General features: G+C 34.1%; 1 protein-coding gene across 1 annotated transcript in view; it reads left to right on the top strand.

Annotated features, from left to right (window-relative positions):
* Window positions 1-15,822, top strand: part of LOC120334588 (uncharacterized) — a 78,414-nt gene that overhangs the window by 7,045 nt on the left and 55,547 nt on the right. The window contains exons 13-35 of the mRNA XM_078109429.1: window positions 374-446; window positions 1,743-1,930; window positions 2,350-2,542; window positions 2,808-2,885; window positions 3,119-3,265; window positions 4,580-4,778; window positions 5,947-6,131; window positions 7,007-7,169; window positions 7,548-7,847; window positions 7,922-8,074; window positions 8,831-8,975; window positions 9,220-9,347; window positions 9,516-9,720; window positions 10,255-10,451; window positions 10,871-11,033; window positions 11,107-11,221; window positions 11,634-11,791; window positions 12,250-12,298; window positions 12,635-12,837; window positions 13,434-13,650; window positions 14,444-14,583; window positions 14,993-15,117; window positions 15,718-15,793. Coding sequence (XP_077965555.1) covers window positions 374-446; window positions 1,743-1,930; window positions 2,350-2,542; window positions 2,808-2,885; window positions 3,119-3,265; window positions 4,580-4,778; window positions 5,947-6,131; window positions 7,007-7,169; window positions 7,548-7,847; window positions 7,922-8,074; window positions 8,831-8,975; window positions 9,220-9,347; window positions 9,516-9,720; window positions 10,255-10,451; window positions 10,871-11,033; window positions 11,107-11,221; window positions 11,634-11,791; window positions 12,250-12,298; window positions 12,635-12,837; window positions 13,434-13,650; window positions 14,444-14,583; window positions 14,993-15,117; window positions 15,718-15,793 — 3,600 coding nt within the window. The remainder of the gene's footprint in view (window positions 1-373; window positions 447-1,742; window positions 1,931-2,349; window positions 2,543-2,807; window positions 2,886-3,118; window positions 3,266-4,579; window positions 4,779-5,946; window positions 6,132-7,006; window positions 7,170-7,547; window positions 7,848-7,921; window positions 8,075-8,830; window positions 8,976-9,219; window positions 9,348-9,515; window positions 9,721-10,254; window positions 10,452-10,870; window positions 11,034-11,106; window positions 11,222-11,633; window positions 11,792-12,249; window positions 12,299-12,634; window positions 12,838-13,433; window positions 13,651-14,443; window positions 14,584-14,992; window positions 15,118-15,717; window positions 15,794-15,822) is intronic.

The following is a 15,822-nucleotide window of genomic DNA, read 5'->3' as shown; positions in this document are numbered from 1 at the left end:
AGATGCACGTGATATCTCACGAAAACGAGGTTCAATCTGCCCCAAATTTTGCATGTGCATTCACCATAGCTCGGACCAGAAGCCTATTGATTTTTGATAAATTATGGTGTCACTATAGAGTCAGAGTGAATGAATGGGGGATCCCCTAACTTTCGATCGATAAGTCTTCGATCTCCGATCGCTATTCTCGTTATCAAGTTTTGATCTTTTTGGGCTTTCATAGTCAACTCCATTATAATTGCATTGTTTACATTCAATCGAGTGCACCAAACCGTAATTTGAAAAATATTTTCAAAAAGACAAAAAAAGTATACTGAGTAAAGATAAAAAATTTGATAAATTCAGAAAGACAAACAACTTTCTTATTTCCTAGATCGGGGGCATGCCATGTTTTATTGGGGATGAAACCTTAAAATGGAGATTTGAAGATCACAATATAAAACCAGGTTTGTTTTTATGGTTCAAGTTTATTTCCAGGATAGCTAGGAATGATTAATGGATATACTGTATTTCGTTGCAGCAATAAATTTTAGCTTATCTCTGTGTCTTTTCCACTTGTGGTTATACCTTTTTGGACACGTAGTGGACATAATGATCGTTTCAAAATTTTGTTATTCTTGTTATTTGTCTCCATCATTTTTAAAAAAATCGCTTTTCTCTTCGAATACTGGACCAATTGCTTTGAAATTTTCAGTGGTTGAAGATAAAAATTTTCCTCAGAAGGCTATTACTTTTATTCATTTTAAATATTTTTGTTAGCTCTGTGAGATTTGTTTTTGTTTGCTATGACGTCATTAAACATTCTGCGGACATCGGACGCCATTTTGTGTCCTACTGTACTGCTTCGCTTGGTGTGAATATATTTGTAGACTGTGAACTGACTGACGGTACGGTAAACCGTACTGTACTGCGAACAGACGTGTCCATATATTTGGGCGTAGCTCTCTTCTTTATCTGAGTGATAGTTACCCTCTTTGAGGCAAACCTGCATACATAAAGGCGATTGCAGAAAATTTCAAAATGTATAATACTCAGTAAGTTCAGTTAGTGATTCAGTTAGCGAAAAAAATTAAAATTGGGTAAAATATTCATTGTAGCATAACTTAGTTTCAGTATTTTGAAGCTTTAAAAAGACAAAATATATAAAAAGGAATCAATTTGATGGAATTTTTTTCGTAATCATTTTTATCTGTGTTGATTGTACTTTTCAAGTGTGAGCTACTAATGGAATACATGGCCCTCACAAGATACAAAGATGACCTGAATAAAATAGAACCTATAAATTTAATAATTACTTTCACAAAAATGAAGAAAATTTATCTATCTATTGAACTTCTGTTTTTGTATGTTTGCACCCAAAATATTAAGTGTACTTGGACGCTTTGCGCAAAAGTAATGTTTACTCGAGAATTAGTTCGAAAAAACCTGGGTGCATATACAAAAAACCTGGCTGGATGCATAAACTTGATGGTGGAGAAAGCCATAACCGACCAGCAGTTATGTGAACCCCCCTACGGCGGCAATGAGTCCAGCAATCCTCTCGTACATTACTATCCCCGCATGGGATTGATTCGATCCTGCGAACCCTAACGCTTACCACAATGCGCCACGCGCCGTGCTTTTTTTTGGGTAACCATGTATGTAGCATGTTCAATCTATGTGTAAAGCTTCATAAACAAGTGAATTTACAATTCACAATTGTATGTATAACTCAACAATATATAATGTAACAACATTTTCAGTCGGAAGTGAAATGCAACTGGCTACAAGTAACAAATCTTTGACATATCACAAACCATATGGTGACGAATGGATTGCAGAATTTGCTTTTGCTGGCTATAAGGATCTATTCATGTCAAGAGATAGCACTGGCAATTGGCAACGATTTAGTTTCAAAGGAGATTGCCTAACAGTGAATGAATTTTATGAGGTAGATAAGTGAAATCTATTATTTTTATCGAACATCACATATTAAATGCTCAAATAGAAGAGAATTTTTAAAATAAAATATTCCAAAATAAAAAATTTACTTCGACTTCTGATTTGTTCGAGTATCAAAACTTTTTGCCACAAGAAACAATGGTAATTATTTCAAATTTCAATATGTTCTTACGCATTCCAAAATACTAAAAATAATGATAAAACATGTACCTAAACATCAATTTATAATAGAGAGAAAGCAGCAACATTTCCTCTGATGCTTGCTGGAAGGTCGAAAGGCAGCCAGTTTGGTTACTTTGTGTGGTGTCATTTCACTCGGCCACACACTCATCTCGGTGTTTCAGCTGCGTATTTCATCTCGAGTTCTGCAGCATTTTTGATTCAAATTCCACCGTGTTCACTTCACAGGTCACTATAAAACCATGTAATTTCCTCGACACCAGCCAGAGGTGGAGTACAGTATCACAAAATCACTTGCTACATAGAAATACTGGAAAATGTCTTTATCCTAGAAACGGAGCTCTTATAAATAACACGATGCTGATCGTAGAAACATGTCTAGCTAATGAAGGAAGCCAAGTATGGAATGTCAAACTTGACGGTAAATGATTTTTGTTGTTGCTGGGAAAAACTTGTTCATTCACAGCTAACAGAGCAATAAATTTCAAATTATCAGTAAGATAGAAAAAGGTTCGAAGAAGGACATTACTTTTATTTTCTTTAATTTCCTGTGATTGCTACAGGACCCGATATTTCACCCCATATTTTTGCCGTCTTCATTTATTTCATTGGAACTCTTTGATAACAAATGGATACACTTTTTTGAACTTTCACCTTTGTGTTTATTAATAATTATTATTTTTCAGATAGTAACAGAGGATCTATTTCACCATATCAAGCGTTTCATTTAACAATACTGCCAAACTGTGGATTGTTAGATAATGGTAATATTAGTTTTGTATTCCAAAAGATATTCAAGGTCAGGGGTGTTGAATATTTGAATACTTGCCATTTTGACATCTGATGGTAAAGAACACTTTATTCAACTTTTATTAATACGAAATGTAATGTGGCCCAGTCATTTCCAGGTGCAATCGTCCTAATTGAACTTGCAAATTGTTAAAAAAGTTTTTATGCATTTTATTTTCAATCAATGATTTTAAAAATTGATTTTCAGGGGATGTAAAAATTTGCATCGCTGAATCAACATTGCTTCTTGATGAAGAATGGGAAATATATGCTGATGAAGCTTCTCGTGTTTCGGAAAAAATGAAACTAATAAGTGTGTCATCAGAAGATAGAGATCTTTGTGTGGTTCCTCTAGGTACAATTTGTTCTGGTCAAGAATACATAATTTCAAAAACTGCTACTAACAGAAGTTCACTAGCTGCCAACGTTAATTAGAAAGTGGTATCTTGATAGTAAATCTCATTCTGAACAACACAAAGCGTTGATTAAAAAGACGTATTTTGCATTGATTTCGATGAATCTATTTCTTCTATCTCTAGATTCAGAAATATGCCTATTGTCATTACCAGGGATGTCCAACCCGCGGGCCGCATGCGGCCCACATGAAGAATTCGTGCGGCCCACGTGAAGTTTTTTTCATAAATACTGACAAATAAACATATTTAACATAAAATTTTCTGGTACCGGTATGACTGGAACAAAATAGATGAAACTTGAGGATTTAAATCGGGAATATCAAAAGGATTGGGAAGAGTTGTAAGACAAGATGGGTGCCTAATATGCCGTAAATCTGTTTTGAGTTTGAAGTTTTATAGTTTGAAAATTATGAAATCGAAGCCTAGGAGTACGCTGACAAACAAAAATTTAACAAGCCAGTTAGTTTTACATTGTGCGTTATCAAAACCACCCAATGATATTAAACAGTTGTGCAATGACAAACAGAAGCAAGTTTCGAACTAGTTGGAGAGAAAAAATGTTGACTTTATTTATTTTTTCTTTTGAGTATTTACGCCAATGTATGTGCATTTTTCATAAAAGGTGAGTTGCATGGACCATGGTCCATGTGTGCATCTTGTGTTCAGAAATCCACAAAATTGTTGTGCAATCCAGGTGTTTGATTCAGCGGCGCTTGAATTCTAACAAAAATCGGAATTGTGTTTAAGTTTGGTAAAAACATTTACGGCCCGCAATAAATTTCCCCATGTGAAAGTGGCCCGCGACACTAAAAAGGTTGGACATGCCTGCCCATTACTATTATTGATGTCCATTGTGTTTGTGTGTGATTACATATCGAAAGCAAGCAATCAAATTAGAGACATCTTGAATGCATGTGTTGTGTGAGAAAACACTAGCACTGTAGTCCAATGACAAAATTTTATTTCACTTGCAGTTATCAGTTACTTTGAACTTAATAATATGAATTACATATAGCCTACCTAGTTCTTGGTGAGGTGTTAACTGCTGTCCTCAAGGAGGCGTTAAAAATTTCGAACCTGTGACATGAACACCGTCTAGTCATTGCACCAACTTCATTATGCTTTTGAAAAATGAAATACCACTTGTGAGAATATGCTAGCGAGTTGTTTATTAGAACATACTAATCCATGTATTAACTTGTATGTGGAGCATCATACGCTAAGTTATTTTGTTAATATTCAAACTTTTTTAGGTCCTGGGTGCACTGGACAATTAGCCTATGGTAACTGCAGTTCGGATCACGAGGGTTGGTGGTTGTGGGCTGATGAAGGACGAATGCTTATTAACATTCCTACAAGTGATTTTTCTTCATTCAATTGTTGCATTACTGCAAATCAAGAAGATGAATCGACTACTTTACTACTAGAGTACTGTAATCCAAGTGATCCAAGGTAGGTAGAAGCGGAAGGTAAATTCTTAAATTAGCTTCTGAAATTGAAATCATATTCATACGAGTTATATTTACTTTATTGTCAATCGGGCTTTACTTTATTAACGAAGTTACTGTGAGCTCTCATCACTTTACTGTCAATAAACCCTCTAGACCTGGGGTGTGTAACCTTTATTTCACGAAAGCCAGATACAAGTAACTGGGTTAAGCTGCGGTCCACACCTTTATTTAAGATGGCCTTTCTAGTAGTTGCATAAACAATTTTTTTTGTTATTGATCTTATGGCATTATTAGGGGTTCTTGCAGAAAGGGTTAGGGAAAATGTGGCTCCCGAAGTATGCGAACCAAGATAGCAGACATCGGAATGTAATATGTGTACCAGGTTAGGGTTAGGCCATAATTTTAGGTATAAATACTACGGGAGGCTCTTGGCTAGTCTTCGAACTGATAATAGGTCTAAAATAAGGAAAATTGGAAAAAATTTTCGCCTAACCCTAACCTGTTACTCATATTACGTTCCGATGTCCGCCATCTTGGTTCGCATACTTCGGGAGCACCGGGAAAACTCATAAATTTAGGAAGAAAACTGTATTCGAATCTTTTGTCACTAAACAAATTTAGTGAGAAATACCTTTTTATAACATCGTGTATTTTGCAACAGGATTTTGCTGTCTAGTTTTGCTAATATGACAGTGTCACTCAGGTATAGGCTTTGCGACGCAAAAATATTGGTATTGCTCGCACGTACCAGATTACCTAAGCTAAAAACTTGTTCAGTAGGCACACCATTCAAAATTGGCACTTTGCCGCAGACCACTAACTATGCTCTTGAGATGAGTTTATTTTATTTCGAGGTGGATGCGCATGATCTTGCTTTGAGCAAATACTGTATCGAAAAAAGTACCTATTTGTAATGATTTTACTATGAACCAATACTATTTTTGTTGAGCTCTATTATTTAATGGTTAAGGTATCCAAAAGATTCAGACATAGTTTATCAATTTTTCTGAATTATCTTATCTGATTATCTAATCTATCAGTTTTGGCATTGCATACCCATTTTATTACACCCTGTGTAGGGTGGGAGGCACAGGATTCGAACCCTGCTAACATAGTTGGATCCAAAGTTCTAACCACTAAGCCATCATTGCCTTTATAATCTGTTACAGTGAACAGTTATGGATTCTTAAGAATGGAGATAAAGGAAGTAAAATAGGTCTGGCAAGTGATCCCTCACTTATACTAAATAAGGAATCTGAGAGAAATAACGAAACTGAGAATGAGGAAGATAAAGTTGTTAAAATTGTTGTAAAAAGCGAAACAAGAGGCAAATGGATAGCAATTGATGAAAACGGTGTGTATCTTACTATTTCATTGTTTTATTGAAGTGAATATTAACGTCAACCCTGACCAAGCCTATAGATATGTTGCTAGATGGAACTTAAGCTAGTAGATTCTTGGAAGGGATAGGATAGGATTTACATATTTATACCAGAGGAGAACAAAGTTGCTAAGACGGCCAATTATATGACGAACCGTGGCCTCTCGTCCAGTTACCAGTCCATGTCCATGTCCAGAGTTAGCCAGTCTCTTTCAGATGCATGGACTTGATGGTGGAAGAAGCTGTACCAGACCAGGGGTTATGTAAACCACACTGCTGTGGAGAGGAGTCCAGCAACCCTCTTTGCACATAATTACGGGGTTCAAAACTATTAACCCACACAAGATAATCAGAGATGCAGTGGCGAGCGTATTTCTAACAATTCGCGCGATGCCTCAGGCTCCCGAGTCAGATGGATTCCGGAGAAAAGCCTGCACTCTACACCAGAGGTTTCATAATTTTCAAGCTCACAAACACTTTTACTTTCCACAAATACAATACAAAATATGGCATATTGAAAAAGATTCCACTTAGATATATTTCAAAAGAAAAGATTTATAATATATATGCAGATAAATGATCATAATGTGACTGAATGTCCGAAATAGCCAGTCATACATTTCTCTCAACATCAAGTTTATTGGATTTAATTTTTTTTATATCAAGTTCTAAGTTTGGAAATCGCTACTGTACATAAATAAAAGGCATTCTAGATGGACTGGTAGTCTTTAACTTTCGAATAAGACATTACAAGATTTTAGAATGGAGTTACTCTTACACTTGTTTATGGTTTGTGCTTCATTTTTCAGTAACACTTACATTATGTTTCATATCTATATTACTTACAGAAAACGAAGTCAAATTGCCAGTAATATATAATTGCCAGAGTGACTATGCTAAAACAGATGATATTGTACATCAACATACAGAGGATGGCATTTTATGTCAGAGATGGGATTCTCAATACCCACATAAACATACTTACATAGCCGAACCACATAACTTTTGTAGGTAAGTGTTGGTTGGGCTTTGTATGTCTCTCAAGCATGGAACATAGATGGCCCAGGCATAATAGTATAATTAAGTATTATCTGATTGGATTGTATTTTTTTTATCTTGAAATTAAGCTTGACAAGTACGGTAGTTAATAAGCCCAAGTAATTGCGTTAGCATTTCAATTTTTAATATAAAAATACTTTTCTAATTTATTGCGGTAATTTTTTATTTGTCATACTTTATTATTTAAATATTCTAAAATTTAAATTAATTTCTAAAAACAAGCTCAAAAATGTAGGACGAATAGTAATTTTACAAATTAAAATATTATTTAAACTGTTTTCACTTTTATTAATCCGTATATATTATGAATTATTATTTCAAATATTAAAGGAATCCACCAAGCTATCGCTCGTCGAAACATCCACCTTGGTGTCTGACTACGGTACCAAAACCACGATGGCAAAAATGTAAGGTACCATTTTGTCCTCGTACTCTCGGAGTTGCTCTGTCTGCTCCTTCAGGCACATGGAATGTCACTGGTGGGCTTGAAAAACGACCTTTCATTTGTGAAGCACCAGTCGAATGTATAGTAGGTATTGGGGAAGATTATCACGGTACAATCAGAAGGACGGATTCAGGGAAATTATGTCTAAATTGGAAAGAGTTACAGATCAAATTAAATCAAGAAAGGTGTGTAGAGATATTAGATTACATACACCTGAATGCAATTTTCAACTATTTAATTATAAAATGTACTTATTTAGTTCAGGAATAAGAGCTCCAGATCATTCGTTTTGCCGAAATCCTAACTCTGATCGACTTGGACCTTGGTGTTGGGTAGATAGTCATGTTAGAGAATACTGCAGTTTTATTCAAAAGTGTGAATTGAGATGTTCAACGCCTCCAACACCATACAGGTGAGAGGGTTTTAGGTGAGTTTGAGTGAGTAGATGTTGTACAGAAGTGTGATTTGAGATGTTCAACACTTCCGACACCATACAGGTGAGAGGGTTTGGGTGAGGGATAATGAAGAGTGTGAGTGAGTAGATGTTATTCAAAAGTGTGATTTGAGTTGATCAACGACTCCAACATCATACAGGAGAGAGGCTTTCTGAGTGAGTCAAATAGGAGAGTATGAGCAATCAGACATTCTATAACTCCTCTATACAAGTGAGTTGTTTGCAAGTAGATTGTGAGTGTGTATGTAAAAATCTAATTTTGAAAAAATTCCTTTGTTTTTCTCTAAAAGTAAATAGGTTGTACAAAATATTGAATTACTTTTGTAAAGAATAAGTTAATTTCATTGTGCGATGGAAAATTTTAGTCTTCCTCTCTCGTGCAGATTTGAATATTTAAAAAAGCCCTTTTTTTCCATATAATATAGTTCGTCATATTCATAACTTATGATGAGAGATGAGAATAATGTGTCGTGCTACACAGTTTTGAGGAAACGAATTTTCAACTTATAGAACCAATGGTCTCTTGCATTTTTTCTGCAATTTATGTACTCATAAGCCTGTCGAGGTCTCTTTCAACTCTTCTATTCTATTAGTACTCTTTCCAATTTTAAATTGAGAACGTCGCTTTCAGTGTTTGAGGCATAAAAATTTATATATTAGGAGCAGTATAGTTATACGTACCATTTGTAACATTTGCGGTTCTTTATATTTCAGGGGGAAAATTGAATCAATACTTTACTCGCATCCTGGATCAGGATACGCTAATGCTACAAAAGTTGTTTTAGGATGTGAAAAAGGTTTTACTAGAAATATGCAGGAAGAATCTAATCAGAAAGACTATGATTTAATTTGTGAAAATGTGAGTGAGTAGATTCAAGTACTGAGTGAGTAGAATTGGATAGATGGGGATCGATTTCGACAGGTGTTTTTTTCATACTAAAGCATTTTTGACTTTGTAACATATTAATGCCAAGTGTAATTTAAGCCTGCCAATGAATGAGATTAAGCTATTTGTAGGAAAAAAGTTACTTTTGTATTTAATGTAGACTGTTTAAATGAGGTCATGCTCACTCACTCAAAACTCACTCACTCTGTTTTTTTAGGGAAGATGGAAAGGAAGTGTGCCGACTTGTGATCCGAAGACATGTGAAATTCCAGAAAATGGAATATTCAATGCTGAAAAAGACACCAAAGAAACAACAGTAGGAATCCGTTCTACATTAACTTACAAGTATGGTATTCCACTGTTAATTCCACATTTAAAAGAACGCTAATGCAAATATATTACTGTAACTTTTTTGGAAATGAAGTCAAATTTTTTCAGACAAGAATAATTTTACTATTAAGAGATGTAAAAATCAGTATCGTTATTTCGTTAAAAAATTTCACTTTATTTCAGATGTCTTCAAGGATATCTCTTCACCAACATAGAGACAACGATTGAATTAACATGTAATGGAGATGATGATTGGGAAGCAAACTTTCTTCCAATTGAAAATTACATGCTTGATATTAAACATTTAACTGCAGATGACATTGAAAAAATTGCTTGCTATCCACCTTGCGATAAGGATTATGAAAGTGTTGCGACTTGGTGCGTGAAGGTATGTTTTCATAAATTGTTATTTCTATTACAACAGATATGAAAATTCTATAAAATTTTCAACAGATATGACATACCCGAATACTGTTCGTATACTGCCACAGGTCGTGTGACATCATGCTAACATATCTCAATTATAAATAATTTTCAAAAATCAGAAATTACCTTAACTCGGAAGCAGTATGTCTGTCTAGGGCAATAGAAATAACTTTTTTGTCAAGTTGAAAGACAGCTTTCTATAGAGCCAATATTGTCAGATTTATCTGGTTTTCTGTCCCATGATTTTTCTCTCAAAATTTTGCTATTATATTTTAATTTATGGGAGTTCTTGTCATATTCACCCACTGATCTTTTCTGCAAATTATGTGCTTCCTACACGTAAGGCCTCAATGTGTGACCTGCTTGGTCATAATATAATTTAGTAATATTTTTTTGTTTTATGTCTAAGGTGAGAAGGTGAACACTAAATATTTTTGATTATGGAACTGATTGCATTTCCGAAATATTTCTTTTTGTTTTTTTTTCATATATTTAGATTGTGAAGCCTGATAAAGATTTCCCATTTAGTTCAAGTGTTCAACCTTGCCCAAAAGGAACATTTCATGCACCTGCTGAATTTGGTCTCATTCCAAGTCTTCGGGAATATATTACGGAAAATATAAGACAACAAGTACAACTTGATGGTGGTTTTGTTACAGCAATGGAAAGATCTATGTTTGATAAGAAATTTAGGTGAATTATCAATTTTAATATGCTTAATTATGGCGAAAAAGTGATGAAATTCTCTGTATAATTTGTACCATGTACCTGGATTTTAAAGTAATGTCTTATGCTATTTACACATCAAATTCTTTCAAGTATCATTAGTTTGAAAGTTTTTAAATAAATTCTTTAGGGCAGGGATGCTGAACCATTAACCTGCGTGTCACAAGGTGACCATCATGCTTGTTTTGGTCATAAATTATTGCACAAAACGTGCTAGTGATAAAATAAATTATAATTAGGTAGACGGCAATTCAATCTGATAATAAATGAACTAATATAGTAAGAAGATATAGAAGAAAGGATAAGTAATTGGTCCCACAGAAACCATATTGATAGCACAAGTCGTTTAAATATATTATCAAATTTCATGATATGACTTTACATAGATCTGCCACTGATGGTAAAAAATTGGATTCTTCAAAGTTTCTATCTGCATCTTTCTATCTTCAAACGTCGGAGGAACATTCTGTCAAAGATGATAACGGAACCGATATCACCACAGTATTATGCGGAAAATCCACTCTCATTGAATCAAGAATTGAGATAATGGTTAGATATTCAAAATTCATTTGAAATTTCTCAACTATTTCTTGTCGTTATCTCTTATTTCGTTACTTCATAGCTCGTACCATGTCCGACCAATGATACCGATGATGCTAGCTTTCTTTTTCGATGGATAACACAGCGCCATATTTTTCATGTATCATCAAAAAGATGTGTGTCTTTCCGGTCATCAGGTAACTAACTTTTAAAAATTAGCTTTTTGTAAAATAATTTAAGGTATCGGTTATCGGTTATAGCAATTATTATATCATACAAAATTGAAATTGATCTTTTATTTTGACTTACCCAAGCATTGGGAAAACTCGTGCCACCGCATCCTCAATTTTTCTTTTTTTGATAAGGGTCAACTATATTTAATATGACATGATAATCAGATGATAGATCGTAGTCACCATGTGATTGAGTTAGCTTTTGTCTCTCCTGAATAAATAGGAAAATTTCCTATATTCATCAACTGCGCCATACAACACAGAATGAAGAGCATATTAGAGTGCTTTTAGTTGTTAATCATTCGTTTATTTATATATTGGTAATTAATGATAATTTATCTAATCTGAATAATAACAGAAAATATATTTTAACAAGGGGATCAAGACAGTGTATCCTTGGAACCTTGTAGTTTTGAAGACCAAGATCAAATGTGGGCATGTGATGGATACCTTATTCTAAATCCAAGTCGGAAAGCCTATTTCGCAAAAAGTAAAAGTGCAAAACCAACTGTGAGATTATCAAAAGATAAAAATGTAAGTGATTATGAACACATTAAATGTTCATCCTAATGTTGAATAATTTTGATTCTAGTCATCTCAATTCCAAGCATCTGGGGCTTTTTACAGGGGGCACCCCAGGTCATCTGGGGTACAATTATACACAAACAGAACATATCGTGTTAAATAAATGTTCTTTATATTCGCAGAAGTGATAAATAAATTACTGTTTTCTGTTTTTGTTGGGCCACGCTGTGTATATTAAACTGACTTAGTTGAATGAGTGGTTTAAATACTATGCACATTTATTTTCTAAATTTATAAGTAAATTAAGTTATAGATATTAATTTTTTATTAATATCCATATTTTTTTCATTGAAATACTGTTTGGTTTTTTCATACAGAGTCCCTTATCTGGCCTTAGGTTTTTATTCCCTATATTTTTGTGTTTTCACAGTTTTTACTATTTATTTTTATGTATTTTTACGTTACAGGCTTGGAAAGAAGAGTTCGTTTACGGTCAAAATTCTTCGGTAATGGAAGGTAAGTGCAATTTTTCAAAAAATCAAAATATTTTACTAAATGTATCAAATGAAAGCACGGAACTTATATTAGAACTCGACTGTCAAAATCTTCTAGACCTATCAAATTACATTGAATAGACTTTAAATTTAAATAATTTTTATTATAGCATGTCAAGTTGGAAAATATAATTATATTCTTTCCAAAAATTTCTCTTTAGACTTATTATTATGTTTAAAATGATCAAAAATTTAGTATACTAGAAACATATCTTAAAATCATAAATATTTTTTTGCCTCAAATTTATACTATTTTTAGTATAGCATGCTAAGTTGGAAAATGTTTTTGCATTATCAGCTTTAGGTAGTGATAGGAACATCTGCAGTGATTTACTTCGTCCACGAGATGATGTTTTTATCGCTTCATGTCAAAATACTGTCGATCTCCAAGAGACGTCAGAATTTTTATGCGACGAATCAAATCCTATACCAGACTATGACTTAGTGTGTCTTTACCAAGCAGCTAAAATGATTAACGAGTCAGCATTTCGAGAACATGACGTGAGTAGTGGGTCAATATTATTACTTTAATTATTACTGTGGTTGCGAATATTAGAAATTTTCCAAATCAGCATACTCTACTGTAGTGGGAATGTTCTGATCAATAAACTACTCAATATGCAAGGTACTTAGCCAATAAATCATGTATATTGATACGAGATTTACATGGATGTGAACCTTATAAGTCGCTGACTTCGGTATTTGGTCACTAATCACCCAACCGTATTTATTTATACGCTAGTTGTTCATGCTTTTTGCTCCGAGTGAGACCCTTTACAAGCAGCCACTGATATCTAGAGGTATGTAAAGGCCTACTTTTTTCGGAAGGACCGGAATCTTTCAGGACAATGTATTACACCCTGGATGAGGTGGGTGGTATGGGATTTGAACCCAAGATATATCATCTGCGATGCTCACACAGTTAAGTGTAATGTTTTAAAATCACAAGATGGAGTCTTTATCAAAATTCATTCAAGTCAAAATAGATTTGTTATTACTCCACAGGCAGCACTTCAGGAAATTTCAAAAAATACTGTCTTAAGCCCTATATTTCCGATTCATTGTAAATATCTTATAGTAATATCCCTCTCTTGAAGATATCTACTTGTAATTGTGGACTTGTAAAACAAGGACCTAAAGATGAAGAATTAAAAATGGAAAAACCTTGCCCAGAAGCTACTTGTGAGGAATCAACTGTTCAAGATAAACAAATATTCTGTGAAAAATACGGCGCAAAATATCAGGAGTTTAAATACACATATATGTTTAGTCACTTTTGCCTTGGAATTCGAAAATCTGGCGAATCTGGTATAGGTAGTCTCTTTTCCCTATATTGGAAATTTTTTATTATACAAACATAGTCTTGACTGCTGCGGAGCGTTAGGAACACACTTGTCATCGCACATGTTCTCAGGTTCAAATCCTGTGATATGTTAATATGCGAGAAAGGATTGCTGGGCTTTTCACTACTTCATAGTGTTTCCCATAACTGCTACTGGTTTCAGCTTCTTCAACCATCAGCCATGCATTTTAAACAAATAACTGGGTGACTATCCCCATACCCGATATGGACGGTTAACAGGATAAGATACTGTGGTCTATCATACACGCTCGTTGGTGTGGCACATCCTGCTAAGTATTAGGTATATGTCGCCAATGCAATTGTGATTACTTTGTGTGGGTTCGCAGGTTCAAATCACATGTGGCGTTAATAATGTACAACAGGATTGCTGCACTCCTCGCTGCCATATTGGTGGTCCACGTAATCACTGGTCGGTTACGGCTTCTTCTACCATCAAGTCCATCTGAAAACAGGTAACTGGCTAACTCATTTCATACCCAACAAGGACTGGTAACCGAACGAGAGGACGCGGTTTGCCTTATGGTTAAGCTGTCTTATTGGCTTTCCTCTCTTTCAGAATAAATATGTAAATCCTATCCTATGATAAGTTGTCTTCCTTAGGATCCCATGCTATCATACATTAATTTAAGCTCCATGAGGGTCTCTTTTTTGATATTTGTTGATTTTACATTTCTATTTTTCATTTTAAAGTTAAATACGGTAATAGTTTGTATTTGATTCCTGGGAATAATATCTTGTTTTCAGTTATGGAAATGTCATGTGATGCACCAGTCACTGAAAAAATCTGTGTAAAAAGAGCAAGATTCACTTGCTCTTATCCTGTTGATAAAATTAATAAAGGATATAGAAAACTACCGGATGGGATAGAGTCTGGCAATGATACGGTCAGAATGATTGAATTTTATTTTAGATTTTTGTTTTAATCAATGTTATCCATGTTTACCCAGCAGCTGAAAGGAAGGGTCTTCGCCAAAAGTAGGCAGTCAGTAATTTGTCAATTTTCAAAGTTGCAATTACATGGTAACTTGTTAAGTGAAAAATATAAAACTACCATCGAAAGTAATATCACTCGGTAAAACACTCAATATTATGCAGCAAACTTAGATTAACAAGTTGGACTCATTTTTCATTTTGGTGGTAAAAGCTAAACAAAAGTAATATTGATAAAAAATTTGTCTTGACTTGGATAGCAACCATTGCACTCACTTTAGTACTAACTATAGTCAAGTAACCATGGAAACAATTTTTCATCTTCCACTGGCATATTTTGTATGTCACATTTTTTTATTTCAGATTGAACCTTTTCTTTATGGTAGCTCAGTATCATACGTATGTGAGCAAGGTTATCGTTTTCAAAGTGGTGGAGCAAGTAAATTAATAACTTGTAGAAATGATGGTTCATGGAGCAGTTCTCCAAGGTATTCAAAAAACTTTTTTCCCTGCGTTATCTTCATCACATATTGTGTGGGGGAATTGGCTTTCTTGTCCTATTTTTAAAAATTTTAATACATATTATGTGGAGTGTAATGCTGAAGTTTTATATTATCGTATTTATAGATATCTTGTTTGGCAGTATTTCCTTGTACTCACTCAAAAATAAATATTTTTGAAAGCCTTTAGCTATGTATATACATGACAACTCCAGTAAATGCCATTTTAGCGGAGGTTCATATAAAACAGTGAACTGTTACTATTACTAGCCATTTAGCGAAATCGTTATCGGATTGATATTTTGAATATAAATTTTAACAAGGTTTCGTTAAATTCTTAAAGGTGAATGAGAATAAAATCATGATTCGTAAGTGAAATAAAACAAAAATACTTTTGGATCTTTCTCGGATTCTTTTGGGAATTGAATTTCCCGCGTCAGCAAAAATTATTTTTATCATAATATCTCATCTTCTATTTGTATTCAATGTACATAGAGAAAACTCGATCATGGCAACATTGACGATTTATTCTTGAATATTTTTCACAAAAATTGTACATTTTCCAGTTCTTTATTAAAATTCATTCAGGTTACTATCATGTGAGCCACTAACCTGCTCTCGGCCTGTTGATCCAGCCCATGCATTGCCATTATCTTTACCTAAGGTGAGTGAGCTCTAATTTTATTTAAAAAA

The sequence above is a fragment of the Styela clava genome, chromosome 15 (genome assembly GCF_964204865.1).
Source record: "Styela clava chromosome 15, kaStyClav1.hap1.2, whole genome shotgun sequence".
Classification (NCBI taxonomy): Eukaryota; Metazoa; Chordata; class Ascidiacea; order Stolidobranchia; family Styelidae; genus Styela; species Styela clava.
Note: the sequence above shows the minus strand (reverse complement) of the source record. Positions and strands in the feature narration are given on the sequence as shown.